The sequence below is a fragment of the Rhinopithecus roxellana genome, chromosome 1, assembly GCF_007565055.1.
Source record: "Rhinopithecus roxellana isolate Shanxi Qingling chromosome 1, ASM756505v1, whole genome shotgun sequence".
Classification (NCBI taxonomy): Eukaryota; Metazoa; Chordata; class Mammalia; order Primates; family Cercopithecidae; genus Rhinopithecus; species Rhinopithecus roxellana.
Genome location: NC_044549.1, coordinates 17,453,589 through 17,470,884, shown reverse-complemented (window position 1 = coordinate 17,470,884; position 17,296 = coordinate 17,453,589). Strand labels below are relative to the sequence as shown.

Sequence of the window (17,296 nt, the reverse complement as noted above, 5' to 3'; positions counted from 1 at the left end):
TATGTGTGTGTGTGCATATATATATATATATAAAATGGAATGGTTAAATGTAGCTAATTAACAAATGTATTACCTTCATAGTTATCACTTGTGCAGTGAGAACACTTAACATCTACTTTATCATCATTAACTATGCTTACCATGCTGTACAGCAGATCTCTTGAACTTCTCTTTTCTAACTGTAACTATATATCCCGTGATCAATGTCCCCCCATTTCCCCTTGCCCCTAAGAATTGTTCTCCAAATAATCTTTCTACTATTTTTAAAACAGATTATTTACAAAAGATATAGATTCAATGTGTTTAAATATTTTCAAGACTTAAAGATAAATAATATTTAAATGTAATATATTTACATTTTAATATTCTAGAAGTTTTCCTGAAATTCTCTTTCCCGTTCATTAATAGAAAGTACATGGATCAAACAGGCCTAAAACCTGCTTTATTTTTCCTTTGTGGTTACCAATTTGCCCTATCAGCTTTGCCAAGTAACTTAACGTTCATATAAATTCCATTAGTAAAATAAGTACAGTAATTTATGCTACCTAGTTACCTTAGAGAGGTGGAATAAAAATGAAGAAGTGGTAGAATTAAGTTAATATGCACAGTTGAAAAGTATTTGGTATTTTCTTTTTTTTCTGGTATGTCAAATCCTCTATCAACTGGAGATACAATACATTTTTATATGTGCATTAGTGAGAAAGATTGCTGAATATAAAACATGTTCGAGTTTTTCAGAGAAACAGCCTCTGTAAGCACAAAGACCTGATGTTATCCATTTGTTCTGAACCTAAATTAGAATTGATATTCCTAATAACTAGTCTCAAGCAAGTTATATTCAGAATACTTAACGTAATATGACCTGAATTATAGCAGAAAAAATAAAAACGTACACATACTTTAAATTTATAGTTATTTTCATTACAGCACTAAAGTGAGATACTTAGGATTATGTGAAGCACTGCACTCTAGTGAAAGAGAACTTGTTCATGGAGCAAATAGCATACCATTTGTGTGTTTGTGTGTGTGTGCACACCCACGCGTGCATCCGCGTGCATGTGCATACGGACAGTATTAGATCAGGGTATAAGTAACTGCCTGAAAGGTTATAAGAACTACAGTAATAGCTAGGTAAGCTATTTTGAAATTTTAAGCAAAATTCAGTAACTCAGATATAACATACAATATTTATTTCAAATATATTTCCATTTCCCATGTATTAATATGATACTCATCAGCATTTAATACAGAATTTCCATCTTCAAGTCAGAATGTGGAAAGGAACAAGGTGATAGGCAGCAGATACTACATTTAATACTACATCTATTTCCACTTGAGACTGGAAGAGAGCTCCTATACAGCCATAAATTGCTGCATATATAAAGCACTAATTGTTGAATACCAAAATGTTTTAAAATTATCAGTAATTCCCAAGAAGAGGAGGGCAAGCAAATGACCACACCTCTTTTCCTCTGGGTACTTATGAAGGGCACATATTCCTCCTAATTCAGCTATTTCTAGTACAATCTTATTGGAAAAGGAGCATCCTGTAGTGAGGAAGAGCACATATTTTTTGACAGGAACTAAACTGTCTGGAGTTCAAATTCTGGATCTGCTTCTGGTTATGTGACCCCAGCGTAATTATTCATTCTCCCTAGGCTTCAGTTTTCTCATCTGTAAAAATGAGATGACTATATATTTAACTGTACTCCTTACCTTCTGGACTATGTGGGGTAATTTTTTCCCTTTTAAGTTTCCAAACATAAAATGAATGATTCTCCTCTATTCCCATCAAATTTCTTTTTAAAAAGGAACTTTCATGTATTTTAAGCAAAAGTTCTTGATAAACAGATGATCCTTATCAGTCTAAGATAAAATGTGAGGTGCTTGTTCTTCATACCTCAGTGTACCCTTTCACAACCATTATAAAGTTGGGCTGAGACAACTTCCAACCTCCAAAACACAGCCAATAAATATGAGTCTGGAGCTTCGTCTATACGTAGAAATCTATTTCCTGACCCTAGGCACCCCAACTTTGTCTAAGTCATTATTTTTTGCATTATCTCTAGATCTGCAAGTGTTGCCATTCAAAAATGGAAACTCATTTGTTAGTAAGAGCATGTGATAAAAATTAATCCTCCGGTTGCTAAAAATCAAGAAGGATGTGTAGTCAGCTCTTAGCTGGATATCAGGCAGCAAGCACAGTCTAGACTGGTGGTTGTGCAAAACCACCAAAACAGATTAGGAAGCTCAGAAGAATGGAGCTGTGGAGGTGTTCAGGAATGAAACAGTGTTGATCATCCAGGAAAACACAGATGGAGACAGACACAGCCTATCTCTTTCACTTTTGCTAAAATACTTCACCATTTTAATATTTGACCAGAAACCATGGTCAAATATCTGATTCCAGGGTTTATTACCAGGAACAAAGGACAGGTGGACAAGCCACTCCTAAGCACTCATAAAAACGAAGGGGATCTGGGTGTGTCTAAAGCATATGAAAGTGGATTCCATATCCTTAAGGTTACCTTTAAGATTTCTTTTGTATCCCTAAACACCACCTCTCAAACTCTTGACTTGAGTTTCCTGATAAGAGAAAGAGCACACATCGTGGACACATAGGTAGCTTTTTTTCGTTTTCTTTCATTCCTTTGCTCTTTGTAAATTCTGTGGGAATGCCGTCATGTTAAATAGGTCCATGTTATCTCCTCTGAAGGGATTAGGAACTCATTTTAGTATCAGATGGGAATAAAATTCCTAGCCCAGCTGCTGCTCTGAACAGCCTAAACGGATAGGGCAAAAGTTTAGTAGAACCCCACTTAACTAAACTCTGATATGTTTAGGAGGTTTTGTTTTGTTTTGTTTTTCGTGTTTTGTTTTTGTTTTTTGTTTGTTTGTTTCTTTTTGCAGGGATGGGGGCAACTGATTTTCTTTTCTCAGAGAACTTTTATTACTCTCTTCTATATTCTTATTTTTCCAGAGTATAACAGATTGGCAAAATTTTCAAAGTAAAGATGTTGGGGTGAAGACAGAGTAAACATCCTAGCCACAAAGAAAACCCAAAATAGAACAATAATCATGAATTTTTAACTGTCTTCTTAGCCACTCTAAAGTAACCCCTGAATCTCCATTAGACTGTTCTTGCAAGTCTTCTTTCCTTATTTTCCTGTCACTTCTCTTATGTTCTCTCTTAGCAGCCCAACAAGTCTACCCATTTAATTCATGCAAAGGAGTCTGGGACTCCTGTTGATGCACATGCTCTTGTTGAAGAGTCTTTTTTCAAATAAATAAAGCTATCTCTCTGAAAACATTTTCCTATTTTGGGACATTTATCTTGATTCCAATTCTCCCATTTCATAAATAAGGCTGAGATGAAAATCCTTGTATAGAATTATTGGCCTGCCTTTTCCTTATCATTTCTCTTGAATTTAAATTCATAAAAGTGGAATTAATCGATCCAAGTATATGAACAGTTTTCACTATTCTGTATAATTGCTTTCTGGCACACTTTATATCTTCAAAAGAAATACTTGCCATCATAACATCCTCTGAGGCATGATATATTAACCTGAAGCCATAACATATCTAGAAAATGAAGTCAAATAGGATAGGCAAGTGTTCTCTACACATCTTTTAACTCAAAAAATTAACAAAAAAGACTAATACATATTGTTCCATAAAAATCATAAACTCCAAAAATATTCAATGTTAAGGAATGAGGACTGGAAAAGAAAATTTATTTGCTTTCACATGGAGAGTCATCCTAGTTCTTACTCAAATTCTCAACTTTCTTTCAACTGCTTTCCAGCTTTCCCCACTCAAGGAAAACTTCCTCAGAGCTGGACAAATGAGAAGACTACATATGTGTGTGAGGCTTTAAGATCAGTGCACACATGCAGTAAAGCCAGATGCCCATGCTTTTGTGTCAGCTTCCATCCATGTAAATGCTCCTCCTAAGCCTGAGTTTACCTTCCCCACCCTCTGGCATCCACCTACACCCAGGCAGGTGTCAAACATTCTTCTTCATATGTATATTAGGTGACTGGATTTAGGCTGATTTAAATTGGAAGATAAGGAAACCCACTTAGGAATAAGTTATATTAGTTGTAATTGTACAACTAACCTATTGTCAGGGAGCTTATCACTAGTATATGAAGTACTTATTCAGTGATTGGTAAATGGATATTTTATTTCACAATCGCCTACTGACCAATATGTGCATGAGTCTTCAGAAGGAAATCTCAGAAGGAAAAGTGAAAAAACTTGAGGGCTGAAGCCCATTTTGTTTTTGAAACTGTAGTAAACATAATTAAAAGACAGCTTGGGAAAAATACTTGGAAATAACATGAGGTATATAAGGACTATATAAAGAACTTAAGACATAAAAGCATAAACTATAATCATTCCAAGAACAGCTAACAGAAAGACACAGAAAATAGCCAATGCACATAAAATATTCGCTATCTTTGCATTGGAATAGAGCAACTTCATATTTTAAACCAGAAGTTGAAAGCAACTGCACTGAACAGGATAATCTTGAACTTGGAGAGTAAATGGATCATTTACTAAAATACTAAAAAGGAAACTGGTGTTTTCTTTTTTACAGGTACCATTTAAGTCTCTTATATTCCAGTGCCACATCTAGAGCAGAATTTCTAACTAAGCTAGAGATGCATTTGAAAAAATGGGATCTATATCACAAGTGTCTTATGTGTGTATTACGGTCTATCTAAAATATTTTAGAATTAAGGTTATGAAAACTTTGGAAATATGTCCAATTTAGTAAAGTCTGGTTGTAAGTCGGATTCTGACAGCCTAAGTAATTAATCTACTATCAGAGAAAACACGTCAAAGACTTATGATATATAATCTGGCACAGAATTAAAATAACTTTTATGACAGCGATAAATAACCACATGCTAGATACTGTATAAAGATTATAGGAGAAATATGTTACTCTAACCTTATAAAAATACTTATTTTCATAATTTAAAAATGATGCCTGCACTAGAGTGCTGTAATTATAACCACAAAACCTAGATGTATTCAAAATGAGGAATAATCTACTAGCGTTATCAGTAGACCTCTAATTTTTTAAATAATTATTAAAGGTCATCATTTTTATCAACATATCTTTAATTATTACAATTAATTATTTCCAAAAGGCTATATCACATATATGAGAAGAAGGGTCATAAAATGTTTAATTTAAAAATAGGAGTATAATTATAATACAGAAACTAGATTGATAGTTTTCACTGCTTTTTGACATTCTAAAAGTACAAATCTAAATGTCAACAGCTAATCATGGGTAATCTGCTATTGATTTTTCTCTGTTTAGAAACACCAAGTTCTGGCAGCAATTTCTAATTCTATGTGCTTCTCAAATATAAAAATACAGGCTCTACCAAACAGCAATTTACCTAATTTCTAAAGATAAATATTAAAGTATACAAGCAATTCCAAAGTTCTGCAATACTGCTAAAAACAAATATTTAATACAGTTAGGAAAGAGAAAAATTACAATAAAAACATTTAACATGATAGGGGATGACAAGTAACTACAGGTATTTGAAGAAATATTTTAAATTGGATATATCATAACCATACATGTATTGTCAATTTTATGTTCATCTAAAGGTAAAATAATCAATAAACAAAGGCATACAGAATCTAGTAAAATTTAGATTTTGTGCTGTTATATTTTAAAGAAAGCTCTCATCACTAAATAAAACATTTTTAAAGAGTAAGATAAAGCTTTTATAAAAAAAAGCCAAGTCACATCACTTACTTAAAAGTTCTGTGCTCAATCTAAAACATTATTTACTTGGATATTAATATTTTATCCTTAAATGCAGAAGTTTTAATCTTTAAACGCATAAAAACTAATTCAGTTACTTAAAAATGGAGGTCTCTGGAGGAGTCATTCATCTTAATTCTCTAATTATTTTCATATATTCATGATGATAAATCCTGATAAATGTGAGATTCATTTTCATTTCCCATGTGTAACTCAAGCTTCTCAAGTTCTCAAGTTTATTTGTATGTAAAGTTTATATCATTTCTCTTCATTTTATCCATCTTATATTGTATTTTAATTTCAGCTATACCTCTTCAATTTTATCACACTGTCCTCTGCGGGAGGGCAGGGGTGAGGGAGCTAGCAGATCTTATTTCATTTTAAGGAGTCACACAAATCATGGCTAACATATGGTCATGACCAACATACTGAATGAATATTTACTCTCAACATCTCTGTATATTAGTTCCTAGATCCTTGAGAACAGTACTTTTCATTTCTCTAAACAATAGTTTGTAGATGGTAATTCACCAACTGTACAGCTGAATACATGTTAACTTTGATATTTAAAAATTGTTTTAATTATTTACTGACCTCATTAGCTAAACTGTAAGCTCTCACAATTTGGGGCAGTGGTCCGCCTTTGTCTCTCCTGTTTCTCAACACATCAAACATTAACAGGTATCAAAATATTTCATTTAAAAAATGAATGAATATTTGCTTATTGTCGAACTACTTTGAGAAGTCTAAAAAAAATTATATATAAAACCTATGAGATTAAGAACCTAAATATTTATATAAAAGGAAAAAAACCCTAAAATGAATAAATTTTAAAAACCCAAAGATAACTACTGACATATTGCAATGAAGAAGTATTTGAGAAACTTACAACAGAAGTATGTTTAAAATTTTATCTGATTTTAAGGCTTGGTAGCATTTAAAATATATATATACCATTTAGCTTTAATAAACATATTAAAACTTTAGATTACTAATATTAAAATAAATTACTAAATTTAATTCCACATTTCTGGTTAATAGGGTTCTTGAAAAATCTAAGAAAATAAACAAAATAAATAGATTGCTGGTCCTAAAGTAGCGAATATTATAAAGGTTCTTACATGTGTAATTTTTATTAAACAAACTAGCAAGCTGTTATTTTAATAACCTAGGTGAACTACATTTTTTTCTAACCTATAAAATGAAGTTATTATACCCTAACACAATAAGACAATAAGTTATCATACTATTAAGTACCTTTTTGCTCTACTATGGTATCGTAAAAATAACAATAAAATTGGAGCATGCTAATTTCTACTTATTTTCTAACCATGTAAAGAAAGTATATACTTCCAACGTTGTTCTGTTTCTTTTTCAGATAAAAATGAAGATCTCTGTTCCGTCATTAAACTGAACATATAAAATAGCCTGGGTGACAATGAACTTCCTCATTAAATGTTCTAGTATTCTACAATTTTCCAAGATATTCCAGACTTTATTTTTTGATGAGGCATTATGCTGATTGCTAACAAGTGGACCAATACATAGATTTCATTTTATTTTAAAAGTTGATAAAATTCTTTTAAGACTTTGTACAATGGAATCTGATGTTCAACTATTTCTTATCACACTTCATCGCAACTACTAATTATTTTCACTTGCCTTCATGAGATAAATATTATTTAAGTACATTTTAACTCAAGAGAAGGAGATTTTTAATGTTAAAAAAAGTTTTGGCTAAGATTGTTTGTGATCAAGGAATTGATATTAGAGTATCAATTCTAATATACACTCATATATTAGAATAATATCAAGGGACCTAGGCCAGAGTATGGTTCAATATACACAGCCAGAGAGAATCCTTAATGAACAGTATCATTTAAACAATAGTGCCACGAATCAGCTTTTCTCCTCACTCTCTTTTCCTTTAATCGTTGGTATGTTTACAGCTACTTACCTTATGCATTGTATTTAAAAATCAATTTTAGTTGTGTGAGATATCAGTTCTCAGAATAACTAATTTATTGGCCTCTACATACTTAAATTCTCTATTTACTCATTTAATTTCAATTATGTTTTGCAATATTAGTGTCATTTTATAGAAACATATGGAACAATATGTCTCTCTTTAACAATAAAAATTAAGGTGCTACCAAGACTAATTCCACTCAAATTCGGGGTCAATCATATCAATTATTCTTAGATAATTTTTACTTAGAATATATATTAATGCAATTTTTTTAATTTCCTAGTACACAACATTTATCTTTATTAACTTGCTTTCATGTATCTAAATATAATTACCACAAGTAGGCAAGTTTCTATACTTGTAAAAAGTTATGGATCTTTTTAAATATTAAAAGTAAGTGCTTTTATACTATTTCTAGATGTTATACTCTACATACTAAGAATGTGCTTCTCTTTGCAACACTCGTGTAGCTCAAAATACAAGTATCATATTATAGTACAGTCACCTGAAAGAACATATAATTTACTGTGATTAGTGAATTAACATAATAAATTACATAAAAATTATTTAAAATATACTTTTAAATTATATATAAAAGTATCTTACTTTTTATCCAGATAGCCAAAAGATACCTAACATTACAAGAGTAAAATAATAGACTAAATATTCCTATCTCCTTAACATCCATTTTCTAAGGCAATGTTGTTTCATATTTCCTCTGATCAAAAAGTATGCCTTTTACACTTGAAGTTACAAAGTGAAATAGTAGGAAGCACAATGAGTTGTCCATTACATGTATCAAGCACAGGTCACCAAATAGGCCAAAAGCTGGAGGACTCAGAATCCTGGGAAACTAACTCAATATATTTTTCAGGACCTGGAGTGAAAATACACACTTTCATCCCAATTCTCACAAAGCTCAGTTAAAACATACAATTGCTACTATTTGAAATGGGAAACTTAGCATCTTCAACATGAATTACACTTTTTAGTAATTAACCCACCAAAAACAAGCACACCAAAATATATAAAAAATGCCAGTGTAACATATTTTGAACAAAAGCTCAACTCACACATCAGTCCACGGTAAGTCATTAAATGTGTGAAATATTTATCTTTTGTACATATGAACATATTTGTAAAAATGCATATTTATACATTTTTATGTAATTAAGTAGAATATCTGTCAAATCATACAAATAACATCAGAAGAGTCTTGTGAAGCAATTTACAAATAAAACACAAACGGTACACAGCAATTCTTTACTCTCTTCCCTTTCTCCCATGCAACATCATTTACTAAAAATTCGTCATCTTATAGAAATCATCAAGTAATGGAAAAATAAATATCGATCACTCAAAATATAAAATGTCAGTATGCAAACTGAGATTCAAGACCACAGAATGTGAAGATAATCTTTGTGTAACCTCAATACTTAGCATAATGCCTGGTATTAAATCCATGGTTGCTGAGTGACTTATCTTAACTTTAAAATAAAATGTAATAAAATAATAGATATTTTTAAATAAATGGTACATAACTCTTCTTTATTATTTGGACTATCTGGTAAATACTGTCATATAACGAATATGTTTTTAAAGCTTTTATACTTCATTAATTTGATTTTGAGGAAACAGAAATTCTTCCTATCAGATCTAGAAACAGACTGTAAACTCTTTACTGGATCATATATTCTGCAAAAAAAAGTTTTCTTTGAACCTTTATGGCAAATACACTGCCTAGCCATATAGCAGGCAATAAATATCTGCTTAAATAATTAATCATTTTGTTTTAGATAATTTATAATTAAAAACTGAAACTGTACAGCCTATAAGAAGTTATACAGTTTATTTAAAGGAAATAACTATAAAAATAGTATTTTCTAGAACATTTTAAAGCACTAAAGTAAAATGTAAGATTTACTGCATTTGGATATATATTTAAATATATTTAGAAACATTTAAATAAAGTATCTCCAGAATATGAATTTTCTAAAAAACAGTGTATAACAGTGTTAAGAATTTTTATGTTCTCTATATTTAATAATTATTTTCATGTAGTAGTATTAAAAGGTAACTCAAAATAATCAATAATCAATTGCTCAGATAAAATTTTTAATTGCATAAAATTTACTATTGTTTACTTAAAAGTATAACAGTTTCTTCCCTCACTCCATCCCCAAAAATATCACATACCCTGAAATCTCATTTCCTAGGTCTTGCTGAACATTTCTTCTTCACTTAAACAAAATAAAGAGATAAGTATAATTGAAAGGACCTGAAAACACATCATTCTATATCCAGGATCACTTAGAATTTGTGTTTTCAATAACAGTAATTTGATCATAACAGAGATGAATAAAACTGGTACATATGTCAAATCCTCAAATATTGCTCTTTATTAGCCAAAACCTAGACTCTGTTGGCTTACTATATTGCCTAATGAAGATGTCCCTACAAACTTGTGCAGTCATCCACTGACAAAAAACAACTACATATAAAAAGTTACCATGTCAGAAACAAATCAAATTGCATTTGTTGATTCAAATGAATTTACCATATGTACAATGGTTTGAAATAACAAAACTGCCCTATTAAAATTATGTTTTAAATTATCGTTTGAACTGAATAAAGTGGAAAATACACGTCTCTGCCTTGCTACATAGTTTTGTTCTACTCCATCTTCCCTATCCCTTGACAATTATCAATATTTAGTAAGGTAATTTTAATGGGGAATAATGAAAAATTTATCTGGGCTTCTTGCATGTATTTCTCTATAAAGACAAGATGTTCCCATGAATTCTATTTACAAAACATATTTCAAAACCATCTTCTTCTCTCCATCTCCACTGCCACCACTCTAGGCCAGGCCACCATACACTTCGTCCAGACAACTGCAACTGACTCCCAATTCTACTCTTGTTATCTCCTAATTAAGCTTTCGCTCACTAGTCATGGTACTATTAAAAAGTAAGTTGGTTCATTTTACTCAGTTGGTCAAAACCTCCCTATAGATTCATGTTTTGCCTGGGATAATATAAAAACTCAGCTTCTTAACATGGATCTTATTCTACTCTGAGGACTCTGGTTCCTGACTATCTTTCAGACCTCACTTTCTGCAACTCTCTTCCTTGCAAAGTAAGTTTCAGTGACCCCGGACTCAGTTTTTCAAGTGTGTCAAGCTCATTTCTCTTCAAGACCCTTGCTCAGGCAGTTTCCACTACGTGTTATGCACTTCTTCCCACTCTGCAGAAAGAGTTCTTTCTCTTTCCTGAGAATGAGGTTTCAATGTTACCTTCAAAGTCTTTCCAACTGTCCCATTTCAAATAGCACATCTCCCCTGTTACTTCTTAATGCCTTTGTTGCTTCGTCCATACATAATTCTTACAACCTTTATTGTTTTATTTATTTACCCAAATTCCATGAGAGCACATGCCTTATTTATCTTTTCTTTTAAATCCATAATCTAAATTTTAGATTACAGAAAACAATACTCAATAAGATAATGCAAGAACAGAATATATCTTCAGTTTGTTTAAATGTCAGTCTGATTAAATTACAAGTTGAATAGAACTCTGTAGAGATATGCAATTTGATCCTGTATTAATTTAGTTTGATTACACGATTGACAATGCATGTTACACAAAGTCAACCAATATATATAGTCACCTAACTATATATATATTGATTTCCAGCATGTTTGTAATCCCAAGATGGTGAGTCAAGGGTACGATGAAAAAATTTCTATTCCTGTTGGGTCCTGGTTGATGAACAGCGTGAAGTGGGATCTATTCTTTCACCAGTTAGAACAAATGAAGCATGTAGTCAGAAGCAGTTGTGTGTGAGAGGTAGGAGAGGAAACGAGAAAGAGAGAGAGTTACTGAAATTGTGATAGAGAAAGAGGGTTGGTAGAGGGAAATTTGTATCATTTGTACTTAAGTTGTTTATACTAGTCGTTTATACTAGCAATGATTAGTGAAGAAACAAAGAAACAAAAGGCTTTCTACTCTAATATTTGTTAACACTTACTCTGTGATGTAAAAGTAAAAAGAAGTAAAAGGATGTAATTTAATCATTAATTTACCCTGTACCAAAAGATATATACATTTCCCTTAGGAAATTCATATAGAAGTGCTATACTCAAGAATACTATATTAACTTTAACTATATTCATCTATGTCATTTTTTGTTTGAAGAAGAGTTCCTTGAGGATTATGTATAATTTCTGTGCAAGAAAATTTTTTCTAGATATAGTATTACCCCAGGACCAGAACAAACAACACTTAGATGATCACTGCTGGAGCTGCATGAAAACATTTTATCTCTGTACTGTGGATGCTAATCAATAATGATTAATTATACAATTACTTATTTTATATTGTAAATGTATAATAAAATTATATTCTAAGTTGTATTTATACTTATGACTAACAAGAAGTGATCTGATAACAATTTCTGAAACCCTTACATCTATACATAGTTTATCCTCAAAAACTAATTTCTTCTAAATGGTCTTTTAGAAACATTCTTTCCAAGTAATCCAGTGTTCCTAATTTAACAAAATTTTTAATATTTTCAGTATTTCAAGGTTCACTTTTGAACATTCTTCAAAAATTTCCTCAATGTCTCCATTTCTATAAATATAATAACAATATTCAATCAGAGTTTGTGAATAAAACTTATGGATAAAACTAATTTTAGGCCATGAATTTTGTTAAACAGATGTTTTTCTGCTTATATTTACTTGTATTTACATACAACTCAGTGGATTATGCAGTTGATTCACTCAAATTAATAAATTTAATGAAATCAACTACACTATTGTTTTGCTTGTTTATTTTGTTTGTCATTGAATTGCCTGGGGGGAAAATCGATTCACAAAGTATTGGTAATAAAATAAGTTCACTAGACTCATTTAACCATACCATATTTTGACTTAATTGAATTATTTGAGTATGCAATTGATTATTTTTAAAAGCATGGGCCACACCCTTAGATATGCATCAACTCATTTAGGCTATAAAGTTGTATTTGCTGCAGAATAATCTTTGAATAAATGGATCCCCGGTGTCTACTGGCCACTGTGATATATGATAAATGGCGAGCTTATACATGAAGCAAGATTGTGTTTTACATTCATATAAGTGTCTAGTACAGAAATGAAAGGCTATATTCCTTGAAAAGATAAAATCTTTTTAAAATAAAAATTACCAACAATTAATACTGTGGTTTTAAATATAGGGAAAATTAATGGACTATGAGAAAGATTTAAACACAATTCATGTTTCCACTTATTCAATCAGATGAAGTGATCTAGGAAGCACCTGTACCTTCTGATCGATTCAAGGAGATTTGGTTAATAGGAAGAGAGAGTGAAATTGATTTATTTCATCTTTACAGTCAGCTTCACACAGTTAAACGACAAGAGAAGAGATCCTTTCTACAGTCAAGTTACTGTCAGCACCATGTTAAAAGAATGAGGTAGTTTACTTTTTTGTCATTATCATCATCATTTTACCTTTCTTATATATGGAAAAATGGGGATTGGGGTGGGAGTTGTGGGAAAGGTGAATCCATTCTTTTCAGCCAGAAAGGATGTCATATAATTTGGTAAAACAGATATATAACATTAAAATTTTACTTTGTGAATTACTTTAATCAGGAAGAAGTTACACATAAATGTAACTTTACCTTCTATAAAATAACAAATTTCAAAATTAAAACATTAATTCCATTAGCCTTTAAAGTGAAAATTATTGGACAATTAAAACTATCTTCTCAAAACTAAATATGGATATTACTGCTTATTTTTATGTGTATAATAAATCAAATTTCTATTTAACATTAATCTTTCCAAGTTGAGTACATATAATTCTATGTCTCATGTTTTCCATGTTTAAAAACAGATGCTTTGATTTATTGTACCTATTATGAAACTATAAATAAGGAAAATATCCCTAAAATGCTTTTAAGAATAACATTTAGAAACAGCATTTTATTAACCATTAGTGTGATGATTTCAATATTTGAAAGTTATCTCATTATCAGGAAAAATTTCTATTCACTATGACTTTAGACTGTAAAAGCATCAGTTTATAAATAATCATTTTTGTCTGATAAAAATTCTGACTATACTTTATAATGTTCTTTTGAAGAAGTCACCTAAATTTTATTCAATTTAACCTTCAGGTACTATTTTGCCCACTGTACTCTTATGCACAACCTGTGCTATCAGTGTATCAACACAAATTCAAATTAAGAGTTTAAGTAGACAATCTTTAATGCTTCTATTGAACTGATGGGAAAATTGGATAATACTCATTCACTAAGTTGAGATAATTAATAAAAATAAATAAATTACATATGCTTGGCATATATTCTAGATCAAACTTCTGTAAATACTATGAGAAAGTCATTAAAATGGATATGCAAATAAAAATTACTAGAAGAGGTTAATAAATAACATCTTAATGCTTTTAAATTTACTATGAATGTCTGAAAGGTCATGCTTTAACAGGACATATTTTAGCAGAATGGCACTTTAGGGTCATTTGTAGATTCAGTTATCTGTTTTATTTATGTTAGTATCCCCTGGGCCTATGGTAGTTACTGATGTATCATAGGTATTTAAATAAATAAACGTTGTTTGGGGAAATTATCGCACGCGAACAACTGTTATAAACTTCTAGTACACTCGACTCTCAAAGTATTCATCTCTAGCATCCCTTTTACTATTATAAAGTACAATATCAATGTCTGACTTTCCAATTATTAAAAATTGTTTTCTCTCCTTATAACAAAAAAGGGTAATCGTTACACCTTTTTTTTTTTTTAAACAATCTTCTATCTTCACAGAAATGAAGTAACTATCTATTCAATATTTTATACCAATAGTCTTTGAAAACAAATGAGGATGTAGTGTCATGGTATATACCACTACAGCAAAACACTGTAACTGGTATCTATTATGTGATCTATCTTCAAAGTCATGAGGGTTATGTATGGTTTCCAAATTCACTTACTTGTGATTGCATTCTGTCAGTTTAAAATAACTGTAATAATTAGGAAAATATGCCAGAGTTTCACTGTATAAATGAGAACAACTTAATAATTATATTTTATTCTGATTCTGAATATTTCTCAGTAAAATGGCCATATACGTTGACGACAAAAAAAGAATGCTGTGTTGTTTGTTTTCTCCCTTAACCTTTTCCTTGTCACACAAAAAGTAAACACTTTCAAGCCATCTGGCCTCCATTTTTATACCTGCAAATTACTTCGAGACTCTGAAACATATGCCTTATATGTTAAATGACAACTATAACTGACCACCACACACAATACCTGAAGGGACACATCGGTTGGTCATTAGAGCACGAATGAGAGAATATCTAGCCAGGTACATGCTGGAAAACTTTTATGGTTGTTTCATGCTTAGTCTGAAAGGACTTAGAATATGCCGGTGGTAATTCTTATAGATCTTTATTCACAGCAAAAATACAATGAGATATATTTCATGAAGGCTGTGTGAACAGAAAAAGGGAAAATGCTCAAATATTCTAAGGGTTTTCCATCACTTTTTACACATTGTTCACCTCCACTTTACCACTTTACCCACCGAAACAAAGCCCTCCAAGAAATCTGTCAGTGACTTGACTTCATGAATAGGATATCCACAACTTGGAAATTCACCCTAAACGCTTTTCTACTCCCCGCCCGCAAGAATATGAAACCCCAACACAGATCTGGGACATCTGGTCTAGGAAGAATTTCGAGTAAGTCTACCTCGGTGGCCCGGATGGTAGATGAAGCATGGGGACTGAGACTGGGCGAGGGCTACAGACTCACCGGAGGGGAGGGGAAGGGCTGATAACTGATCACGGGGCACAGCGGGAGCACCCTGCCTTTCAAGAAGGCATATGGGAGAACCCACACGTTCCCCTGAGATGAGTGGCCACCAAGAGCCAGAAGTCTCTATTAAGTCTGTGCCACAGAGCCTGACCTCCGGTGGAGACAGCGCAGCGGGGAGCGGTCCCACGGGCGCCAGCGGTGGGACCCAAATGCAGCTGATATGCTCACGCTACCATTTAAAGACATTTAGAAGTACAAGGTATCCTAGCCCGTGGGGTCACCGTCCCGGGCGGTGTAGACAGGGCGCTATGGTAAGGGGACATCCTCGACCCCCTCGTGTGGCGAGCCACGAGACGCTGACCTCTGGACAAAGTTACCTGCAGGAGGCAACCAGTGCCCTGGTTCTCCAAACACCCTCCTCCTCCCACCCACTCCCGCTCCTCCGCCCCGTCCCTTACCTTGGTTGTTGGAGACGTGACTGCAGTCGCCTGGCCATGCTGTCAGCAGAGGCAAGAAGAAACCAAATTGCAAAAGAAATTCCCGGACTTCGCAGCCCCTCATGGTTCTCCTCGGCTCTCTTCTCCTCTCCCTTAAAGAGAAGTGGCGGCAGCCCAGGCAGGTGTTCTGGGTAGGATGGGGGTCCTTGTCCACGTCTTCTTCCTCCTCCTCCTCTTCCTCCTCCACCCGGCCCGCAGGGGGTGTCCCGGGCCGCCCCCCGCGCGAGGTCCCGGGGACAAGGCACGAGGGTCCAGGCTGCCCAGGTGCAGGTGCAGCTGCTTCGGAGGAAGACGCTGCCTGCGGCGCAGGGGAGCTCCTCGCGGCTGGAGGCGAGGGGAATTGCATCCACCACAGTGTCCCGCTCGCGCGAGGACTATTCACTTGGGCCCGAGAGAGCGCGCGCGCAGGAGCGAGCTCGGGCTGTGGTTTGGGGGAGGGGAGTAAGGGGGCGGGGAGCGCCTCACCGCGAGGACGGGGGCGGGGAGGGACTGCCAGGTGGGGCGGGCAGTTGGGGCGGCCGAGGACCTCTCGCGACTCAAGTGAGCACTTGCGGAGCCAAAATCAGGGGAGGCGCAGCAGCTGTGAAGAGGCGTGGGGGTCGCGGGAACTTTCCTCTGGCTGGTGCGAGGAGAGCCAGGCGGAAGAGGCGGCTCAATGGGGCTGCGAGTGGTTGGAGCAGGGTGCGGACTGAGCCCTCAGCCCCTGGCCTGAGCGGCGTGGGCAGCGGCTCGCGCCGCACACACCTCCGACTCGGCCGCGTCTGCTCCGCGCTCTGGCGGTGGCAGCCGCTTTCCGGGCATCTCTGAGGCCGCCCTTAGTCCCACAAGCACTTAGCCGCCCATTTCATAGCAGCGGCGCCGACCGTTTTAAGAGGAGTCAGCTCCAGACACTGCCTCCCACTTACTTCTCCCCATTTCCACCGCTGGAGGGGATGAGTGCCGCGGACAGGCGCTCCCGTCCGGGGAGAGCTCGCCGGCGGCGGTCAGCCCGACCCTCCGCGCGGGTCGCCCAAACTTGACCACCAGAGCGAGCGCCTCAGCGCAGTAGCCGCCTCCGCGGCTTCCAGTTCTAGAAAAGCAAAACGCGGGGAGGAAGCAGCAAAAGGGGGTCACATCAGTCTGGAAAGTGGCGGGTGCACGGCGCCCGGGCTCGCCGAGGTCTTTGCGTCGCCTTGCGGA

The 17,296-nt window shown here is 34.6% G+C and overlaps 1 protein-coding gene across 2 annotated transcripts in view; it reads right to left on the bottom strand.

Annotated features, from left to right (window-relative positions):
* The window catches only part of EPHA6 (EPH receptor A6), a 955,335-nt gene extending 938,848 nt beyond the window's left edge, over positions 1-16,487 (bottom strand). Inside the window, exon 1 of one of the 2 annotated variants that reach the window (XM_010380442.2) lies at positions 16,079-16,487. In XM_010380442.2, the coding sequence (XP_010378744.1) occupies positions 16,079-16,463 (385 nt within the window). In that variant the 5' untranslated portion in view covers positions 16,464-16,487. The remainder of the gene's footprint in view (positions 1-16,078) is intronic. The other variant, XM_030938295.1, reaches the window with a different exon arrangement.
* Positions 16,488-17,296: the final 809 nt, after the last annotated feature.